The sequence below is a fragment of the Necator americanus genome, chromosome I, assembly GCF_031761385.1.
Source record: "Necator americanus strain Aroian chromosome I, whole genome shotgun sequence".
NCBI classification, from domain to species: Eukaryota; Metazoa; Nematoda; class Chromadorea; order Rhabditida; family Ancylostomatidae; genus Necator; species Necator americanus.
The window spans coordinates 16,891,553-16,908,348 of NC_087371.1; the positions used below are offsets into that span (position 1 = coordinate 16,891,553).

Below are 16,796 nucleotides of genomic sequence, written 5' to 3' on the forward strand. Positions count from 1 at the left end.
ACTGAGCCAGTTCCGTTTCTGCCACCATGCCGCGCAATTTCAAGCCCTCGTCACTCCACCACCGCAACGTCATACTCTTTCTCCATCTATCTGGCCAAGAACCAGCGGATATCGATAGACGTCTGAAGGAAGTTTACAAGGAGCACGCCCCCGCTAGAAGTACAGTCTACAAGTGGCACTCGAAGCTCGCGTCGGGCGACTATTCCATTGAAGATGAAAACCGTTCGCGACGCCCGATAGAGTTGGATTTGGTCTTGCTGCGGAGACAAGTGGAAGCCGATCCGTTCCAAACCACACGCGAACAGACAGTCGCTCTTGGGATGAGTCAAACCACAGTTGTTCGCGGATTGAAGCCTATCGCCGAGGTACGAAAACTAGGTCGATGAGTACCTCATGCTCTGACGTAGTATAGCATGGACTGCCGCCTGATACGGCGCTTTCTCTTCTCACGCTCAAGCGCACCCACACTTGGCTTGAGCACATAGCCACCGGGGATGAGAAGTGGATTTTCTATTCTAACACTTACCGGCGTGCCCAATGGGTTGACAAAGGTACGGATGCAGAAGACGTCCCTAAACCCAACGTACACGCCAAAAAGATTATGCTTTGCATCTGGTGGAGCGTACACGGCGTCGAATAATGGGAGCTGCTCGCTCAGGGATTTACAGTGACCGCAGATGTCTACATTGAGCAACTAAAGAATTTGAAGACAAATCTCGAAAATGCGCGTCCGCAGCAGCGCGAAGTCTACTTCCAGCACGACAACGCTCGGTCGAACATTGCAAGAACGACCAAAGCCGAACTGATGAAATTCGGTCGGACCATTTTACCACACCCACCGTATTCTCCAGACCTGGCTTCCTCAGATTAGCACCTCTTTTCCTATCTCCAACGTCATCTGGATGGTCAAGACTTCCAAACCCGCGACGACATCAAAAAGGCATTCGAGCAGTTCTTCAAGGAGCAGTCCCAAGCGATTCTGGAGCAAGGGCATCTACGATCTGCCTAAACGTTGGCAGAAGACCATCGTTGCGACCAATGAGACATACTTCAAATGATTTGCGCTTATCGTTTAAAAATTGTAGAATAAATAAAAATATTGTCAATTTGTCCGAGAACTTTCGACTCAACCTAATAGAAAGTAGAAACGTGATAGGATAAGATTCGAAAACAACGACAAAACCGCAACGGAGATGCAATGTCGCTATCCTCTCAAGGCCTATTCCTCTCGAAACTCACTGTGATTCAAAATCATGCAGAAGCTTGTGAAGAATTGTGGAGCTTGGGTAAAGTGTAGTTGGGGGGGGGGGGGGGGGGGCCCTCAGTGACGCCGAATTTCTCGAAGTACTTAATCAAATCAATCGGGGCCCTAAGGCCTAAGCATTAGTCTTAGAGGATCTATGACATGTAAACTAAAGTCACTAACAGAAAAAAGTAAGTTAGAGCGCCGGAAAAGAAGGGCGCCAGTGAGTGCCCCACAACTACATTTTACCCGTGGGGTTTTGTTGCTTAGATCTTTGGAGCTGGGAGTGCATCTTTAATGGAGCCCTGTGACCTTGTGCACATTCATTGATCTAAGAAGGCAGGATAACCGCATTAGACCATCCCTGATGTTGAACGAGATGGTAGAGATAGGATATTAGTAGGAATTCAGTGTGCAGCAGTACGAAATAAAGTCAGGCCAAAATGACGTGAGAGCTGAGACGATCACTCAGGTGGCGCTCAAAGCGACGGAGGAGCTAGCCGCTGCCACTGAGGCAGGACGTTGCTTGCTGTAGCTAGACTGCAGAAATGAGTGAGGGCTAAAAGCCCGACTACAAGTTTATCTTGAAATTTATTCGAGTAAAACATCAGTGACAATGTGATAGTGATTTAAAATGCACCGATTCTTTTCCCTTTTTTTGCGTAGTGGTAAAACTGCAACCCATTGGTGTTCATTGACCATCTCTCCGAATTTAAAATCCTCTCTTCGAGCTACATCCGTCAGTAATAGCGATCTGGTAAGATGTATCTATCTAATTTAATTATTTATTCACATATCCTTACAGATTGCCTTATCTAATTGACAATTCATGAAATTTTGTTCTTAATTTATTTTGAAATGCAGTTTCATTTTACTTCAGCTGGCACCACTGCAGTTCGGGATGGTCTCACCTCGATCCCAACTGCTAGCTCCACGCCGCCGCTTCAAACGCAGCCACTTACGCGCCTGTACTAAGTTTAGCATCGTTTTCACTATACATCTAATGAGGAGTGTCAGCTAGTAAGATATACTTACTGCTGACTACATACTGATAGAATTTGAGGCTTCGCACCCATGAAAATCAGAATGAACCGTGAGAATTCCCGTAAGTACACTATATCTCACGTTGCTACGTGCTGGTAGTTAGTGGCAGCTTGCAGCTGAGAAAAATGTAAGGTATTCGAATAGTAAAGTGTTTCCCACTTTTCCAGAAATTCTTCGCAATCGTTCCATAATTGGAACTTGTTAACCAGAGTGAATCATTTTCTATGTTTCGCTTGGTCACGCAATCGTAAAGTGCGCGTTTTGAGAGGCAGTTCCTAGGAAGTAGTGGATAAGCAATGAACTCTCTTGCTAAGTTATGGGTATCCATAGCTCAACGTAATTGGTTGCTCTCCTCATGGCACTATAATGAGACTAGACGTCTAATAGACTAGTTTTTGGGCTCAGGTTTTGAAAAATTGCAGTTAATTTCTTTGAACAGCTCAGTAGAATATTGTTATGTGCCGTGCCATAACTTCACACCAAAAATCGCAAACATCATAACGTTAAACGATTTCGTGAGAGAACAAAACATTAGTAGAACAAATTTATGTGCGAAAGCCGCCTTGCAACGAAAATTAAATGCGGTGAGTAGCAATAACGTAACTGATGATGGCTTGTTGATTATAACCACTTCATAATTAGTATAGCAACTCAGATGTTCTCTTAACCTCATTTCCCTTTTTCAGTAAATGAATTTTCTTTAAGATTCCTGTAAAGTAGTAAGAACTTGTCTGTGACTCATCTTCCATTTTTTACCAGTATTCCGAATCCGCCCTAGTGCTCAGCAAGTCTTTCATTCCTACGAGGTCGATTGATTGGTACCAGACTTGTCTGGGAGGATGAAAACACTGACTTGACACACCGGCTAGCCATCGCAAGTCATTGTATGGGCCAGCTACACGTTCGTAAACCTCAAACGATTCTGAATTGAAGTGAACGTGGGGACGCATCCCAAGCGGATGGATTAACGCCAGAAACTTTATCCTTTCATCCTTCAAAAAGTTAAATTTGACCCCAAATTCGTCTAGCTACATACCTCTTTGAAAGTCGCCCATTCTTTTCCCGATTCGCTAATATAGCCCCCTAATGTTAGAGAGGTTTTCTCTATTCTTATTCTATCGCAGAATGCAAGTATTAAGGCGATCAACTACGCGAGCAACCTTCTCATGAGCAAAGCAAAAGAATGCGCGAAGCCAGGATTTTGATAATAGATAGCGATAATTCAACAATAAAAGAAGGGGATGTGCGCTTCGTTCGTTCTTCCATTTCTTATTCTCGAGTTTCTCATTTTTCTTCAATTCATTTCACTTTGTAGAATTTTATTTCGTTGCTTTACTTCATTCATTTTATTGTGGGTTTAATTACCCAGGTTTGAGGTCGCTCTTTTACCACGTCGGACGAGCAAAAAATAATTCATCGCGTGGCAGCATTTTAGCGGCCCTATATAACAATCCCAGTAATTAGAAGTGCAGTTCTCAATTTGTTTTAGATTCGTCACAAGATCCCTCAGTAGAATAAAGTTATTCTCGAGAGTAAGAATTCTTGGAGCATCATTTACTCCACCAGCAATACACAAAGCACTGAAAACCCTAATCGGATCGAATGCGAGTTCTACACGCGCATGCCAAACTCTCACTTGCCTGAAATATTCCTGCAGCGATGTTGAGTGCTTGCTTTGCGAACACGTTGAACGCTCTTCTTCAGTTCTTCTGGCACTGAGGTAATATTAAACATCGCTGACCACTATTTCTAGAATCTCTCTGTAAGCTTATATGAGCAGAAATCATCAAAATGGTCCTTTGGATTCCTTCTCCTAAAGTTTCCCGATTCTTTGTTCATAACCACAAATTGAGTAGCGGGCACGTAATCGCAAAAAAAAATCGTTGGAAATCCTCAAAGGTTTTCTTTATTTCTGGGGTATTGTTGTATATGGTATGCTCTATATGCTTAGTTTGGCTCTTCAGCAAGCGTACATTAGGTCCCAGAGATTCAAGTTTCCCGAAACTACTGGCTATGCTTCAAGAATTCCATCTCCAAAGATGTAAATGCCCTAAGCAAAATTTATTACTACTAGAAACTGAAACTTCCAATTACTGATGTTTCGTCAAATTTTGTGCAATTGCGAACTGGAGTCAGTTAGTCGGTAAGAGGCGTCATACTGTCGGGAACAGTCTTATTCAGTGCTCTGCCGATGCAATCATATCCGCTGTATTAATTTCCTTTGGTTTCGATCTTTTGTGCGACAGACTTGTTCTCGGAACTTATCCAGAATAGAGGTGATTTTCAACCCCACATTTACTATAATTACGTACGAACTCCCCCTCCCCCCAAATAATCCATTCTTTAACCGAACCAATCAAACTCCGGTGGGGTGGGGTGGGCGCTCAGGAGGTACCCGAGCTAGTTGGGTGCAGTCGACAAGACAAGACTAAGTAAGAGAAGTTAACACAAACTGATTGACGCATGTCAAAATTCATAATATAAACACATTCAATATATGAGTACTATAAAAACATGTGTGGAGGGACCGAATCCGCCGACAAAGGATCAACGACCCACTGGTGGGTTTCAAGGAAGAATTCGAATCTAGAAACTATGTCACCAGAATAACTATCAACGAGTACTGAAGTGAAATGACTTGCTTTGTTACGGAGAAGACTATATAAAAGATATATTTATATTATTATACGTATATGATATATTTATTTCCTTTCATGCGAGTAAACGTTCGGCTTCGAGCTGTTCTCGGGCGACTTAGTTCAACTGCATTTCGCAGTTCCACTGATCACTAGTTAGGCTTTCTGTCATAAGTTGTCTTAACTAGTGTTGTCTTGTCGGCTGCACCCAATTAGTTCGGGTGTCCAGTACTTGTGTTGCACCAGACTACCGTCCACTTCAATTCCAACCCGTTACAACACAGTACGAGGGGAAAACGACGGTTCTTCTCTTGGCAGTTCTCCAGAGATCTTTGAGAATGGTAATCCCAAGGTAAAAGAAGAGTGGTTTCACCAAGTCTGTGTAAAATAGTTGTGCTTCTGCCACAACTGCTCGAAACTTGCCAGTCCCAATATCTCACGTTGCAAGCAATCCGAATAAGGCAATACTGTTCAAAACTGAGGTTCTGCAAATATTTGCTGGGTCAAGGAGGTCAAAAATGAGAAGAAGTGATCAATTATTGGATCCAAGCAATATATCACTTAATTCGTGACTCCGCGTAGAGCATTTATGCAGCCAAATACATATCTATTTATACAGAATTTCTCTTGGAATCAACAAAATACAACATTTATCGATCGATATATGAGATCACTGTAGGACTACATAGATATAATACCAAATGGAGACCGATGCAGGCGGCCTTGCACACGGCGAGACGCAGAGTAATGAGATCAATGTGGACGATGGTGGGTGCGAACAGTAAGGACTAGAGGCCGACCACTGTCGAGACAATATGCATATTTAATGATCTTATAATATTACACTCGTGGATGTTACGGTAGAGTGCTAATAACTGGATTATAATGTCGGTTCACGGAATTTTACGGATTCTTCAGTACAAATCATCGTCGGATTCGTAGTCCGATCGCTTGCCAAATCGCATCCATTTTGCTTCTGGTGATCTTTTGCCGAACCTAGAAAAGAAAACAGTAATTCTGTCTTCTTCTTGCATCTATAGTATTCAGATGTCAAATTATAAAATAATCAGCTACATGTTGATATTTTCTATCGACAAAATGTCAGGTGCTTTGTAAAATTAAGTTCTTTTTTCAACGAATGAGAACATATCGGAATTGTTTACCTAGCAGCAAAAAAAAACTTTTGAAAAGCAAATTCTCTTTGATCTTCGTGCAACTGCTGCACGGCAGTATGTGTGAGAAAATCTATCGAAAATCCAAAGAAGAATTTCCACCTCATCCATTTTGCGTTTGGCGATCGTTTGCCGAATCGCATCCATTTTGCTGATGGCGTACGTTTGAATGATGGCACGTTCTGAAACTATCGATTCATTTAAGACGATATATATATATATATATATATATATATATATATTATATGGACAACCTCCTGAAAATTTCTAATTTAATTAGAAAGGCAGTTTCTCCGAATAACCACAACTACACACGCGTTCTTTTTACTATGGAGGACTAATACTATTAAACTGACGAAATTATAGCAATCACAGCACGGACATCTCAAGATGCCAAACATAGTAGGAGAACATTACTCCAAATATTTAGCAGCTGAAAGAGTTTCTGTAATAACAAGAAAGTTTTACCCATTTTGTAGTAGCAAGAAAATTCTCTTCCTCTTAGAATACGTTCTAATCTGCTTCTGGAAGCCCTTATTCTAAATCTTAACCTGAGCAACAAAATATGACATATATGGTATAAAATATTTAATCTCCCCACGCAAACTGAGAACAAAGCGCTAGAGAGGTTCCTACAAAAAAAAGCAAGAGAAATACTATGGTCCTCTGATGTATCATCCCTGCCCTTTTATTTTCCTTTTCCTATCGTTTTTCTGTACAATAACACAGTGACCACATGCTTTAGAACTCAAACGACACTGAATATCACATTGTTTACTAGATAGCTTTGCTACTGTGATTGGTGTCATAATTTTCGTCCCTATGATCGTCGAGTTGGAAACGTCGCGCCCCGTTGCGACGAGCTACAACTGGAGTTCGGCCGCCTCGGGATTTCGATAGCATGGAACACTAATTAAAGTTGTCCTATTGTGAGGACTGACATGATAATAGCTATGACTAGAGCATCACACATCCGCTAACATATCTCATCATCTCGACATACCACAAACCAAAAATTCTTCAAGAACTAACTATAATTGTGAAAGTGTTTGTCTATCCTTCAACGATACACCCTATGAAATTGCCACCAGTACATCTCTTCCTAAACCAGCTATGGTCTGAGTCAGTTTCATTGCCTCATGTTACACCAACATTTACTCTACTATTTATTAGTTGTCAACTAATTAGTTATGCTTCATGCGTCTTCCAAACACATCCAAAGCGAATATTCACGATGCGATGCGCATGAGCAACTTTTTCAATGACATAATTAATCAAGGTTTGGTTTTTCTACTGATACTGCATGAAGCCAACAATTACAGTTACTACTAGATTCCTAAGGTTTCTTATCTATTTTAAAACATTTTCTCTTGGGGAGTGCAACGACTACTCGCGAGATCAGAGATGCATGCGGGACCACAAACTACCACAAAAACGACTTTGCAACCAGACAGAACTGTTTTCTATCAGAGAACGCTCAAACGATCAGAAACAACGGTTCTGCGAAAACAAAGAGATAAGGAATAAAAAACAAACCCCGCAAAGAAAAGGGAAAGGGAACAAAGTTTGAACCAATCGTTTGAATCCGGTACTACCGCAGGATTCACCGAGCTGGAAAACTACGGATTCCTTCGAAATACTCCTACAGATTAAACTAAAGTATATAATTCACTTATTGACGCCTCTTGTGCTCTTCATTTTGCTCTGTTGCAATGTACGTAATTTCCGATGACCGAATCAAATTTTCCAGTCTTTTCAGGAAGAATCAAAAAAAAAAACAAGAACACATAACAATGCATCGTCACGAAAACAGCTAGTAATTTAGTACTTCGATTTCACTTTCTATTTATAACAAGTCCTCCAGAGTTTGGACAAAAAAGCTGGTATCCTGCTGTTACTGTGCTGCAAGCACAGTCGATGCACAATAAACTGGTGCAAGTGAAATCATTTGAATCACTGCAGAAAGTTCGCAGAAACCAATCTCTAGCAGCGTACAAAGAAGCATTCTTATAGGGAACCTGAGCGACTGCTGTTTTGTTATTGCCTCACTTAGGCGCGGCAGGGAAATCACCGCACAAGGCGTCGTTTCATTTAACCCATTCATTTCACGACCTCTATCTCCTTCCATCAAATTGAAGCCACGCAGCGCTTAGCTCAATCGAACCATTCATCACATTAAGGGAACAAGTCGTGGTGCCTGTCTTTGAGGTTTTTAACCGCCTTTGAGCCAGCGAGAGGAGTACGGAGGATGAACAGAAGACTCGTGTGCCTGTTTCGACCTGTTTTATTGGACCAATAAGAATATAAAAACAACATAAAATCAGCAATGATGGCGGCAGCGCAGTGTTTCGCGAAATCCAAGTTTCAGGTTCAAACGACCGGAAACTCGGTGCTATTGCGGAAAAGAGTGCGCTCGAAGTGGCGCCACTCATCTCTGTAGTCTGATTAGAGCCAGCAAGGATCCCACCTTGAGCGCAACAGTTAACGTAATAGCTCTAGGTTTCAAATCATTTTTATCCGTTCATATATTACACATATATACCAATCTGAACGTCCGGCTAAAGCCTCGTTTCGCTCGACTTCAACATCAACAAAGATTAACAGCAGTGACATTTTCTGTTAGAATTGGTTTTCTTCTATTAATGCTTTATTCGAATTTTTCCTCCCACAATTTAGGTAGATTTCATAGATGAAAGATTTCATAGTTTTATTCCTAAAAGCGTCGATTCTAAATTTGGAGAACATTCAGACTTTATTATACATCTATATTTCTTCAAAACCTCCACATCTTTGGAACATTATTATATAACCCGTTATTATATAACATGACGGTTTGCAAATTTGGACGTATACACTCACAGTTTTTTTTTTACCCTCACCAACATATGGCAGAAATTATCTTGTCTTATCAAAGCTAACATGCATCTAAGCATAGCTCTGGACAATAGTCGAATGTAGAGCGCCCGCCTATCAAGGGTGTAGGGACGGCTCGGTCCTCACCAGTGTGGTCTTTTGCATCATTACGGAGTATTTTCGTGACCGTCATTCACATTCTCACCTACACACACACGGACTAAAGCATGTTATTATGTATATAGTGAAGGTGCAATTGATGTTTTATCTAATTTTTATTTCTAGTCAGAGTCTTCAACGGCGAGATTCTCTATGTTGAATTTTGCTTAAGATGTAAATTGCAAAGAAGACAGTGAAAACGGTAAAAATTGCGCAGAAATCCAAAAATCAAAGAACAAAAGTACTCAGAGGTATCAGCTGGAACGACGAAGCCACTTTTTAGGCTAGTGGTGTATTGAAATGAAAACGTCTGAAGGGGTAGAAAACATATGAATCTCACTGTCAACCAGTTCTTTCAAATTTCTTTCCTTTTTTCTTTCTTTCGTCCAATGCGCCTTGGATTTTGTGTTGCCGGTACACTATTTAACTTGATAACCACTCGTGTAAAGAGTTCTTCGTCGGTGGAACTGCCTGCAAGCCTTTTTAGTCATCTGATCTCTACATTTCTGCAGTCTTCTTCTCGTTTTCACTGTGCTCTAAACGTTTTCAACTTTAGCTGCCACTACGAGAACGCCGACATCAAAAATTTCGCGGGATTCTTTTTTTCAAAGAGAACATCTTCTTCTAACATGGTAGGACATATAGAGCATAAACGTGCAAAAAAATAGTTCCAGAAACAATCATCGATTACAGGAATTAACTTTGGGAACGAACAAGGTGAAGATCAACACCAACCAAGTTTTCTTTTCTTGTTTTGAAAAACCAGATCACTTTAGAGTTGTTTTTCACGTCTGCACCATGCAGGAACAGTAAACGCCAAATTGTGAGGAATACCCAAAATCTCATCTCCACAATCATTCTTGTGACTATTTTTTCATTGTCCAACTTAGTTCACAGCTGCAATGCGTATTCTTGGAGAAGTTTATGAACACCACACGTCCCATTAAGGACAGCGGACATAAATTTTTGTGAGTACACTTTCTCATTGCTTTACCACCTTTTCTCGTCATTTTCTCTTTAAACTATTTTCTTCGCACTCCAGTGAATTATTGATGATTACATCTTTTCAAACCAGTTAGTGTGCAATATCTGGCACCCACATTTTCACGCAATTTTACGGTATGCGTTGAATTCCGGAAAAACGACACTTACCGCTCGCACCACAGGCAAATCCTCGATGTCTTGTGCTGTGCAGACGGCTGCAAGTAGGCAGACCAGAACAAAACCAACTAACCGCTGCATTCTGTCTGTAAATGAGGAACTTAGGGAACAATAAATGTACATAATTGTGTGGTGATATGCGAGAATTTACGGAAGAACATCAAATCATAATAGTTTGTATCTTGCACCGAAAAGAAAACTATCTGGGATTTCCACTTTTCCCAGAGAAATATTTCAGGAGATATACATCTCAGATACATAGTGATGTGGAGCAACCATTTATGGCGACTTACAATTTCTAGCTGCAAAGATGGACATAAAGGCTTTCTTCACTTTGTTGATGTTCCCGTTTTGCTAAGGAGTTACATAATTTGGATCGAATATTCCCATTCTCATCAAAAACATACTACCTGCTTCATGTACTAACTTGAAACATCGAGTTCGTATTGTATCCGCGGAAGAAGGCAGGAAACTGTGACGGGTAGCGCTGAACACAAACTGGGTAGCCTTGATCTTGGTGTTCCTATCACTCCTCGCTCTCGCTTATCTACGCATTGTTTTCGATACTTTCGCTTCGTCAACAGTGTTGAGCTTCGAGAGACGAGATGAGAGGTGAGTTTTTTGTAACGAAGATGTCTTCGTACGTCCTTTTGTTGTTGTTTACTGTTTAATAATTCATTTCCAAAAATTGAACAGTAACATGACTCGAATGACGAGGTGCACACATTATCAGTACGCGATCCATGCATGCACTGTATATGTACATAATTCCTGCTGCTAGTCCTTCAAAAAGTGCGCCTTGAAGCGAAGCTCATATTTCTGAAGGGGATACTGCCTGAGAATGCACTTATTTGTAAGCTTAGCTGGAGGTGATAAAAGCCCAGATAGTTCTCTTGGAAGGAAGCTAGGAGGAAAGGATAGGATTCAGAGATGGCACGAAACAAAATGACGAGATTCAGAATGTTCTGCGCACTTGTAGTTGTTAAGAAATGAATACAAGAAATGCAATTATGTGACCAAATCGACATACGAAGAGCAAAGAAGAGGCAAAGGATATGAAAAAGCGCAATTTAGACGCTCAAGATGAGAAATGGGAAGCTCCTGAGTGGAAGTGGCCACTACCGTATCCCGTAAGTGCACACATGGAACTGGCGAAAAGAGTGCAAAATGAATTTTCTGTAGATGTATTCGAACATTCAAAGTGATCTCTTGAAAGTACGTTTTGTAAGTCTGAATGAGGTTGAGGAAGATTTCATTACTAGTGAGGTGCCAGGAGTTACAATTTGGATTTGCATATGGGGAAGAGATGGAGACGTCGGAGAAGGTTTACGAGATTTGTTTCACTAAATACAATTGTGCTCAAAGCCCCAATCAACAACTTCTGCATGTTCCTGCTACCAGAATGAGAGGTAAGGGAAGCGGTAAGGACAAGAGAATATCCTAAGTTCCTTGTAGATCCTTTTAGTATGTCAGTATAATATTCAAAGAACTCCCAATAGAAAGAGGAGAAGTACAAATACACGCAACTACCGCACAATTTGTGATTAAATAGAAATCACGCGGATGCGCTACGCTCCTGATTTAATATATAACGTTTTGTTCGGCCATGAGAGAGCAGTCGCCGGCTGTGACCAATTTAAATCGAATACTAGCTTCATCTTTAGACCTTTCAAACGAATTCAGTGAAATTCATCGAAAGCAAGTTGGACCAGGCACCCACCACTTCCGGTCAGCTGTTGGGGCAAGAAAGCAACATGTGAACATGTGAGAAGCTTTTTTGTGCGCAAAAATATTCGCTTATAGGCATAAATCTATGGACTCTTTCTTTATAGTATGTCGAGCGGTTGAACGGCTGCATTTTTGCCATAGTTGTGAAAAATATTAGCAAATAGAGTTAATTCCAGTCACTTCAACCACTTTAGGAGGTCGAAAAATAAAACTTCTGAAGACAAGCCGTTATCGACTAGCAAAAATAACATTCAAAGTCATTCTACGGTTCATTGAAACTCGTGACAATGACGAAGCTTTGCAACTTTTCTTTAACGACAATTAATTCATCAGCAATTTTTTAAATCTATAAAAGGGTTCGTAGCAATATTCAATAGTTTCATTTAAAAAAACATAAAAAAATTAAAAAATGTATTAAGAAATTATAAAAGTAAATTACATTGAGGATAATGTCTGTGATATACCAGGAAACAATAGTGATAGTAGCCTGAAAATATCGCTTTAAACGCAGCTGTACACCTACCCTGCGCGCTTATCTAGGAGAACTAGTTGTACGATTTCTGTTACTGCAAGTAGATGACCAAGTGAAATTCAGATTAACTATAGTAAAACTTGTTATTATTATTATAAACATGTATTTTCTTAGCGAACTCTCTAACAATTAGTGATTCTCACTAAATCAATGTCATCGGACTAGGTTGTCTAGTGGAACTCAGCTGAACTCAGCTGGCTTGGTATTTTTTAGGATGAGCTATGGATGACTAGTAGCAGTACTCGAGAACTGGATGAGTGCTTGATCCATGCGTAAGGTATATGAAAGGGAGCTCAATTCTCTACACACGTGCAGAATAAGAGGTGAACTGTCGGATTAATTAGCCCAGCGCATTACTTGAAGCCAACACTCTCTGGAGAACAGAGATAAAGCAGAGAATTACGGCATAATTTCTGAAGGAAAAAAGACTTGCTAAGTAGCCAACTTACAAGCACATTGTATAATCGCGCAACACTTTCTGAACGAAGAGACCACAGCATCAAAACCTGTCTATTTCGAGTCTCGCTATTATTAATGAAGATCTTATAGTCCTGCAATCAATAGCTGCGTATTAAGCGACCATGCAGTGAATGTTGAGATCTTAAAATGAATAAAATAGTAGCATGCACTCTGAACTCTAGTCCTTCAACTTGGTTTTTTTTTTTTGCTGACGGCTCAAAAACAGAAAAAAGGACCCTGTTTTCTCGGAGACAAGAGACAAGTTACCACTTGTTTTCAGTACAATTACTCCGTCTGCGGAAAGTAGTTCTACCAAAGAAAGAAGCGATTTTTTTCGCAGAAGCAGAAGAATTTGTAGCCGGAGGAATTCACTTGGTTTTGAAGTCCTAGAAAAATTTGTGTTCAACTCATTTAGAGGACCGAAAAGAAACTTTAAAAATACAGCACCTAGAAAAAGAGAAAGGAAATTACGGCGCATCATTAGGAGTAAGTAAGGAGTAATGTTTGTAAGCGTTTCCTTCCTACCGTCACTTTCAGCTTTAATGCAATTCATGTGCCAACTGAAGGCCATGATCAATTATAGAAACGTAATGTCAAGCAGACCATGGAAATGTGTTTGTCTATTTCAAATACTGGAAAACACAGACTCAATTATAACTAATCTCTTTTGAAAGTCGCAGAGATCGCCGGAGTCATTCACGCTGGACGTACAACTGAGACGAAATGAGCTCCTTTATGAGACGTCAGAGAGATCCGTGGCCGCTGGGCGGTGCCATGATGCCACGCCCCCTCCCCTCCCCCCAAAAGTCCCACCAAAGAGAAGATGACGACGAAGAAGTGAAAGAGCGGAGAGAAAAATAAAAGCAAAAGTCACTGGCGTATCAATCCACTTGGGGTGCGCCAACGCGTTTCTACTGGAATTCGTAATCGTTGAGGCTTTTTGGAACGCGTGTTGGCCTATACAATGACTTGCGGGGGCCAGTCGGTGATCAAGTCAGTGTTTTTATCTTCCCAGACAAGTCTGGTACCAATTTATCGACCCCGGAGGGTTGAAAGGCTTGGTGAGCACTAGGGCGGATTCGAACCTCCGATCGATCGTGCAGGAAGGGGAACCTCTAACCGCTACACCACGTCCGCCCCGAAGAGAAAAATGAACGGAAGTAATTATGATGTTAGACAGAAAGAAAACTGTAAGCTGTTCTAGTTCACTTCGCACCAGATCAGCTTTCGTAGAGAAATTCGCTAGGAACTCTCAATCTCTAGCTAGTTCTCGCCTTTTGAAACCTAGTTTTGAAGACGAGGATTAAATGTTTTTAAGAGGAAAAGGTGTGGAGATTAGAGGATCCGGTGAATTATAAAGGTTGCATAAGTTCAATCGTAGAACATCACAATTCCCAACCTGAAACTTTTGCTTCGAGAGTCGCTTCTACCATTGATATGGAGCGCTAGGTTCTCCATTGTTCTTTTTCTAATCCTTTCAGCTGCATTCTTTCTTGGAAGAACACCAAAGCATGTGAGTTCTTAGGGGATCTTGAACTATTGTACTATAATTAATATTCGGGCGGTTAAGGTCTCGGTGGACCATTATTCCACACCGGCGGGCAAAAACACAGTCTTATAATAATTACAGCCACTTACGTGCCGTTGCTTACGTCGACGCGACAAGTGAATATTTGGACACATAAGGGCCGAAATGACGTAAAAAACTGAAGCAAAGTTCAAGATGGTGGGAACGAAAAACATTAAAATACAAATCTCATGGAGAAGTATTTGATCTAAGATATACTCTGGCAGAAACGTTGACAAAAAAATCTAAAAATACTAAATTACGAACAAGTGTGGCTAGAAATGAAATATCTTGAAGAAGGAATTAAACTTGGTTAAAAAAATCTCTTTTCTCGAAAAAGGAGACATAATGAAAATGTCGATCATAGTGATATCAATTGAGCTTAATTTTTCAAGCCACATCTTGCCTTGTAAAAAATTCCTTAAAAAGCTTACTTTTCAAGTTTCAAAGCTTTCCGTCAGGAGAAATTTGCTCAGAGCAAAAATTCATAGAGGAAAGATTCTTTTGCTTTGGGCTGGATTCGTGCAATTGCTTTCAGCAAGTCTCTTGGAAGTAAAAATATGGTTTATGCTATTTTAACTTTGAAAAATCCTCTTTGTTTTCCTTCATTTTTGGCATAAGGAAATTCCTTATGCCAAAAATGAAGTCCAAAGAACTTCCAAATTGTCCAGTCCAAAGAACTTCCAAAATTGTAGTGGTAACAATTCCTTACTAATATTTGGATAAGTGATGCTCTTATGGACGTTTTTCTTGTTGTTCGATAGCAGTTTTGCTCATTTTTTCGCCCTCCAAAGATTATGCATAATTAAATGCACGATAATTATAAAGAGAGTATTTCCGTGACCTTGGACAAAGCACAACTATCTTATAATGTTTGTAATACGACATAACGGTGAGCTACATAAAAGTTCGCTCCTCGAGCAGTTTGTGTTTTTAATGCGACAAAGAAGTTCATGCCACGTTTGAGCTGACTAAATTAAGAGATGAAAGCTAGCGGCTGTTTGCACTTTTTGATTTCTTTAAATATCCGGCACCGCTTGGTTTGTTGAAAAATAACTTCTATTAAGTCGTCAACCACGGTGTTTGACAGCTTAATCAGAATAGCTCACACATCTATAGTTTTTCTACTCTAAGATTGTTGGTCTCATGAAGAACCTTTTCAGAGCAACAACACATTTTCAAGGGTTCACTTTTTTGACTTCTTTTAAATCGCGTTCGCAAGTTTGGACCGCACTACTCACTGCCGTCAAAACCCAACAGGACTCTTATGCCAAAGAAAAAAGTACACCGGAGAAACAACCCAACAAAGTTGTCCTTTCACAGTTTCAGTGAGGCGCCTCGAGATTATTGCCTGCGAGTAATCTGATCAAATGGTAGAGAGCATGCTGAACCGAAGTGGCAAGCGAAGGAACTAAACGTTCCTCGATCGCTTACGCAGAAAGGATCTCGTTCACTTGGTTGTTGATGATTCCCCGCCTGCAACCTTTTTTAAGGGAAATTTCATTAGCTATTCACCAATTTCGCCATCCTGAGGGGCTCTAAAAGTTACTCGGGGTGAGTCCGGATCCTTGCTTTGCTTGACCGAACTGGTAATCCACGAGAAGATGAAGGACACAGCCCGAATAAGCACAGCTAGCTTTCGTTGTGTGTTTTGTTTTGTGTGCGATGAGAAAGTTCACGAAGAACGCAGTCTCTGTACTGACATCCGCAGACTTCACAAATTTCTGGAAGGCTCTCTTAGCTCAAATGTTTGGAAAACGATGCTGAAAAAAGAAAGAGAGAAGAAACTTTTCCTTGGAAACGCTTTGGAACTTATTCTAAATCCGATGACCAGGTGTTCCCACTGCTCCAGATAGTACGAAACAGGGCGTCGGACAGAGAGGGTGCAGTCAATTAGATCAACAAATTCTGCGCAGACGTAACGCGGTCGTCCGATACAACATAAGAACCAGACAGTTTTCTTTAATAATTTTGAGAAAGTGATTTGATCGAGATGCGTTTCGTCATACTAGTCCTGGCACTGGTGACTGTATGTGAGAACTTAGAACGAATAGCCGGTTCACCAAATGATTTGAAACTTATTATTTGATCTACAGAAACTTTTGCCCTCCTTTTATAAACATCTAAATTTCTCGTAGCTTTTCGCGTTATCTGTTAGGGAATAAATAGTGTTAGGCTTTGGAACTGATACAGCTAAGTCGCAATGTTCTATGTTGTTTTGTCGGTTTGCCTCCTGCGACTT

The 16,796-nt window shown here is 40.7% G+C and overlaps 2 protein-coding genes across 3 annotated transcripts; one reads left to right on the plus strand and one right to left on the minus strand.

Moving 5' to 3' along the window:
* Window positions 1-26: 26 nt before the first annotated feature.
* On the plus strand, window positions 27-1,009 carry RB195_005833 (uncharacterized protein; the record flags this gene model as incomplete). Of its 2 annotated transcripts, XM_064178600.1 has the most annotated exons (4): window positions 27-365; window positions 413-551; window positions 669-815; window positions 912-1,009. In XM_064178600.1, 4 exons carry the CDS (start codon window positions 27-29, stop codon window positions 1,007-1,009), a joined length of 723 nt encoding a protein of 240 aa, XP_064035633.1. The 2 variants fall into 2 exon arrangements, with proteins under 2 accessions (XP_064035633.1, XP_064035634.1); XM_064178599.1 differs by lacking the exons at window positions 413-551; window positions 669-815; window positions 912-1,009 and having other exon boundaries at window positions 27-386.
* A 4,828-nt stretch (window positions 1,010-5,837) lies between these two features.
* On the minus strand, window positions 5,838-10,349 carry RB195_005834 (uncharacterized protein; the record flags this gene model as incomplete). Its single annotated transcript, XM_064178606.1, has 3 exons — window positions 5,838-5,919; window positions 6,198-6,277; window positions 10,260-10,349. The coding sequence occupies 3 exons, from the start codon at window positions 10,347-10,349 to the stop codon at window positions 5,838-5,840; spliced, it is 252 nt and encodes an 83-aa protein (XP_064035635.1).
* Between the last annotated feature and the right edge of the window lie 6,447 nt (window positions 10,350-16,796).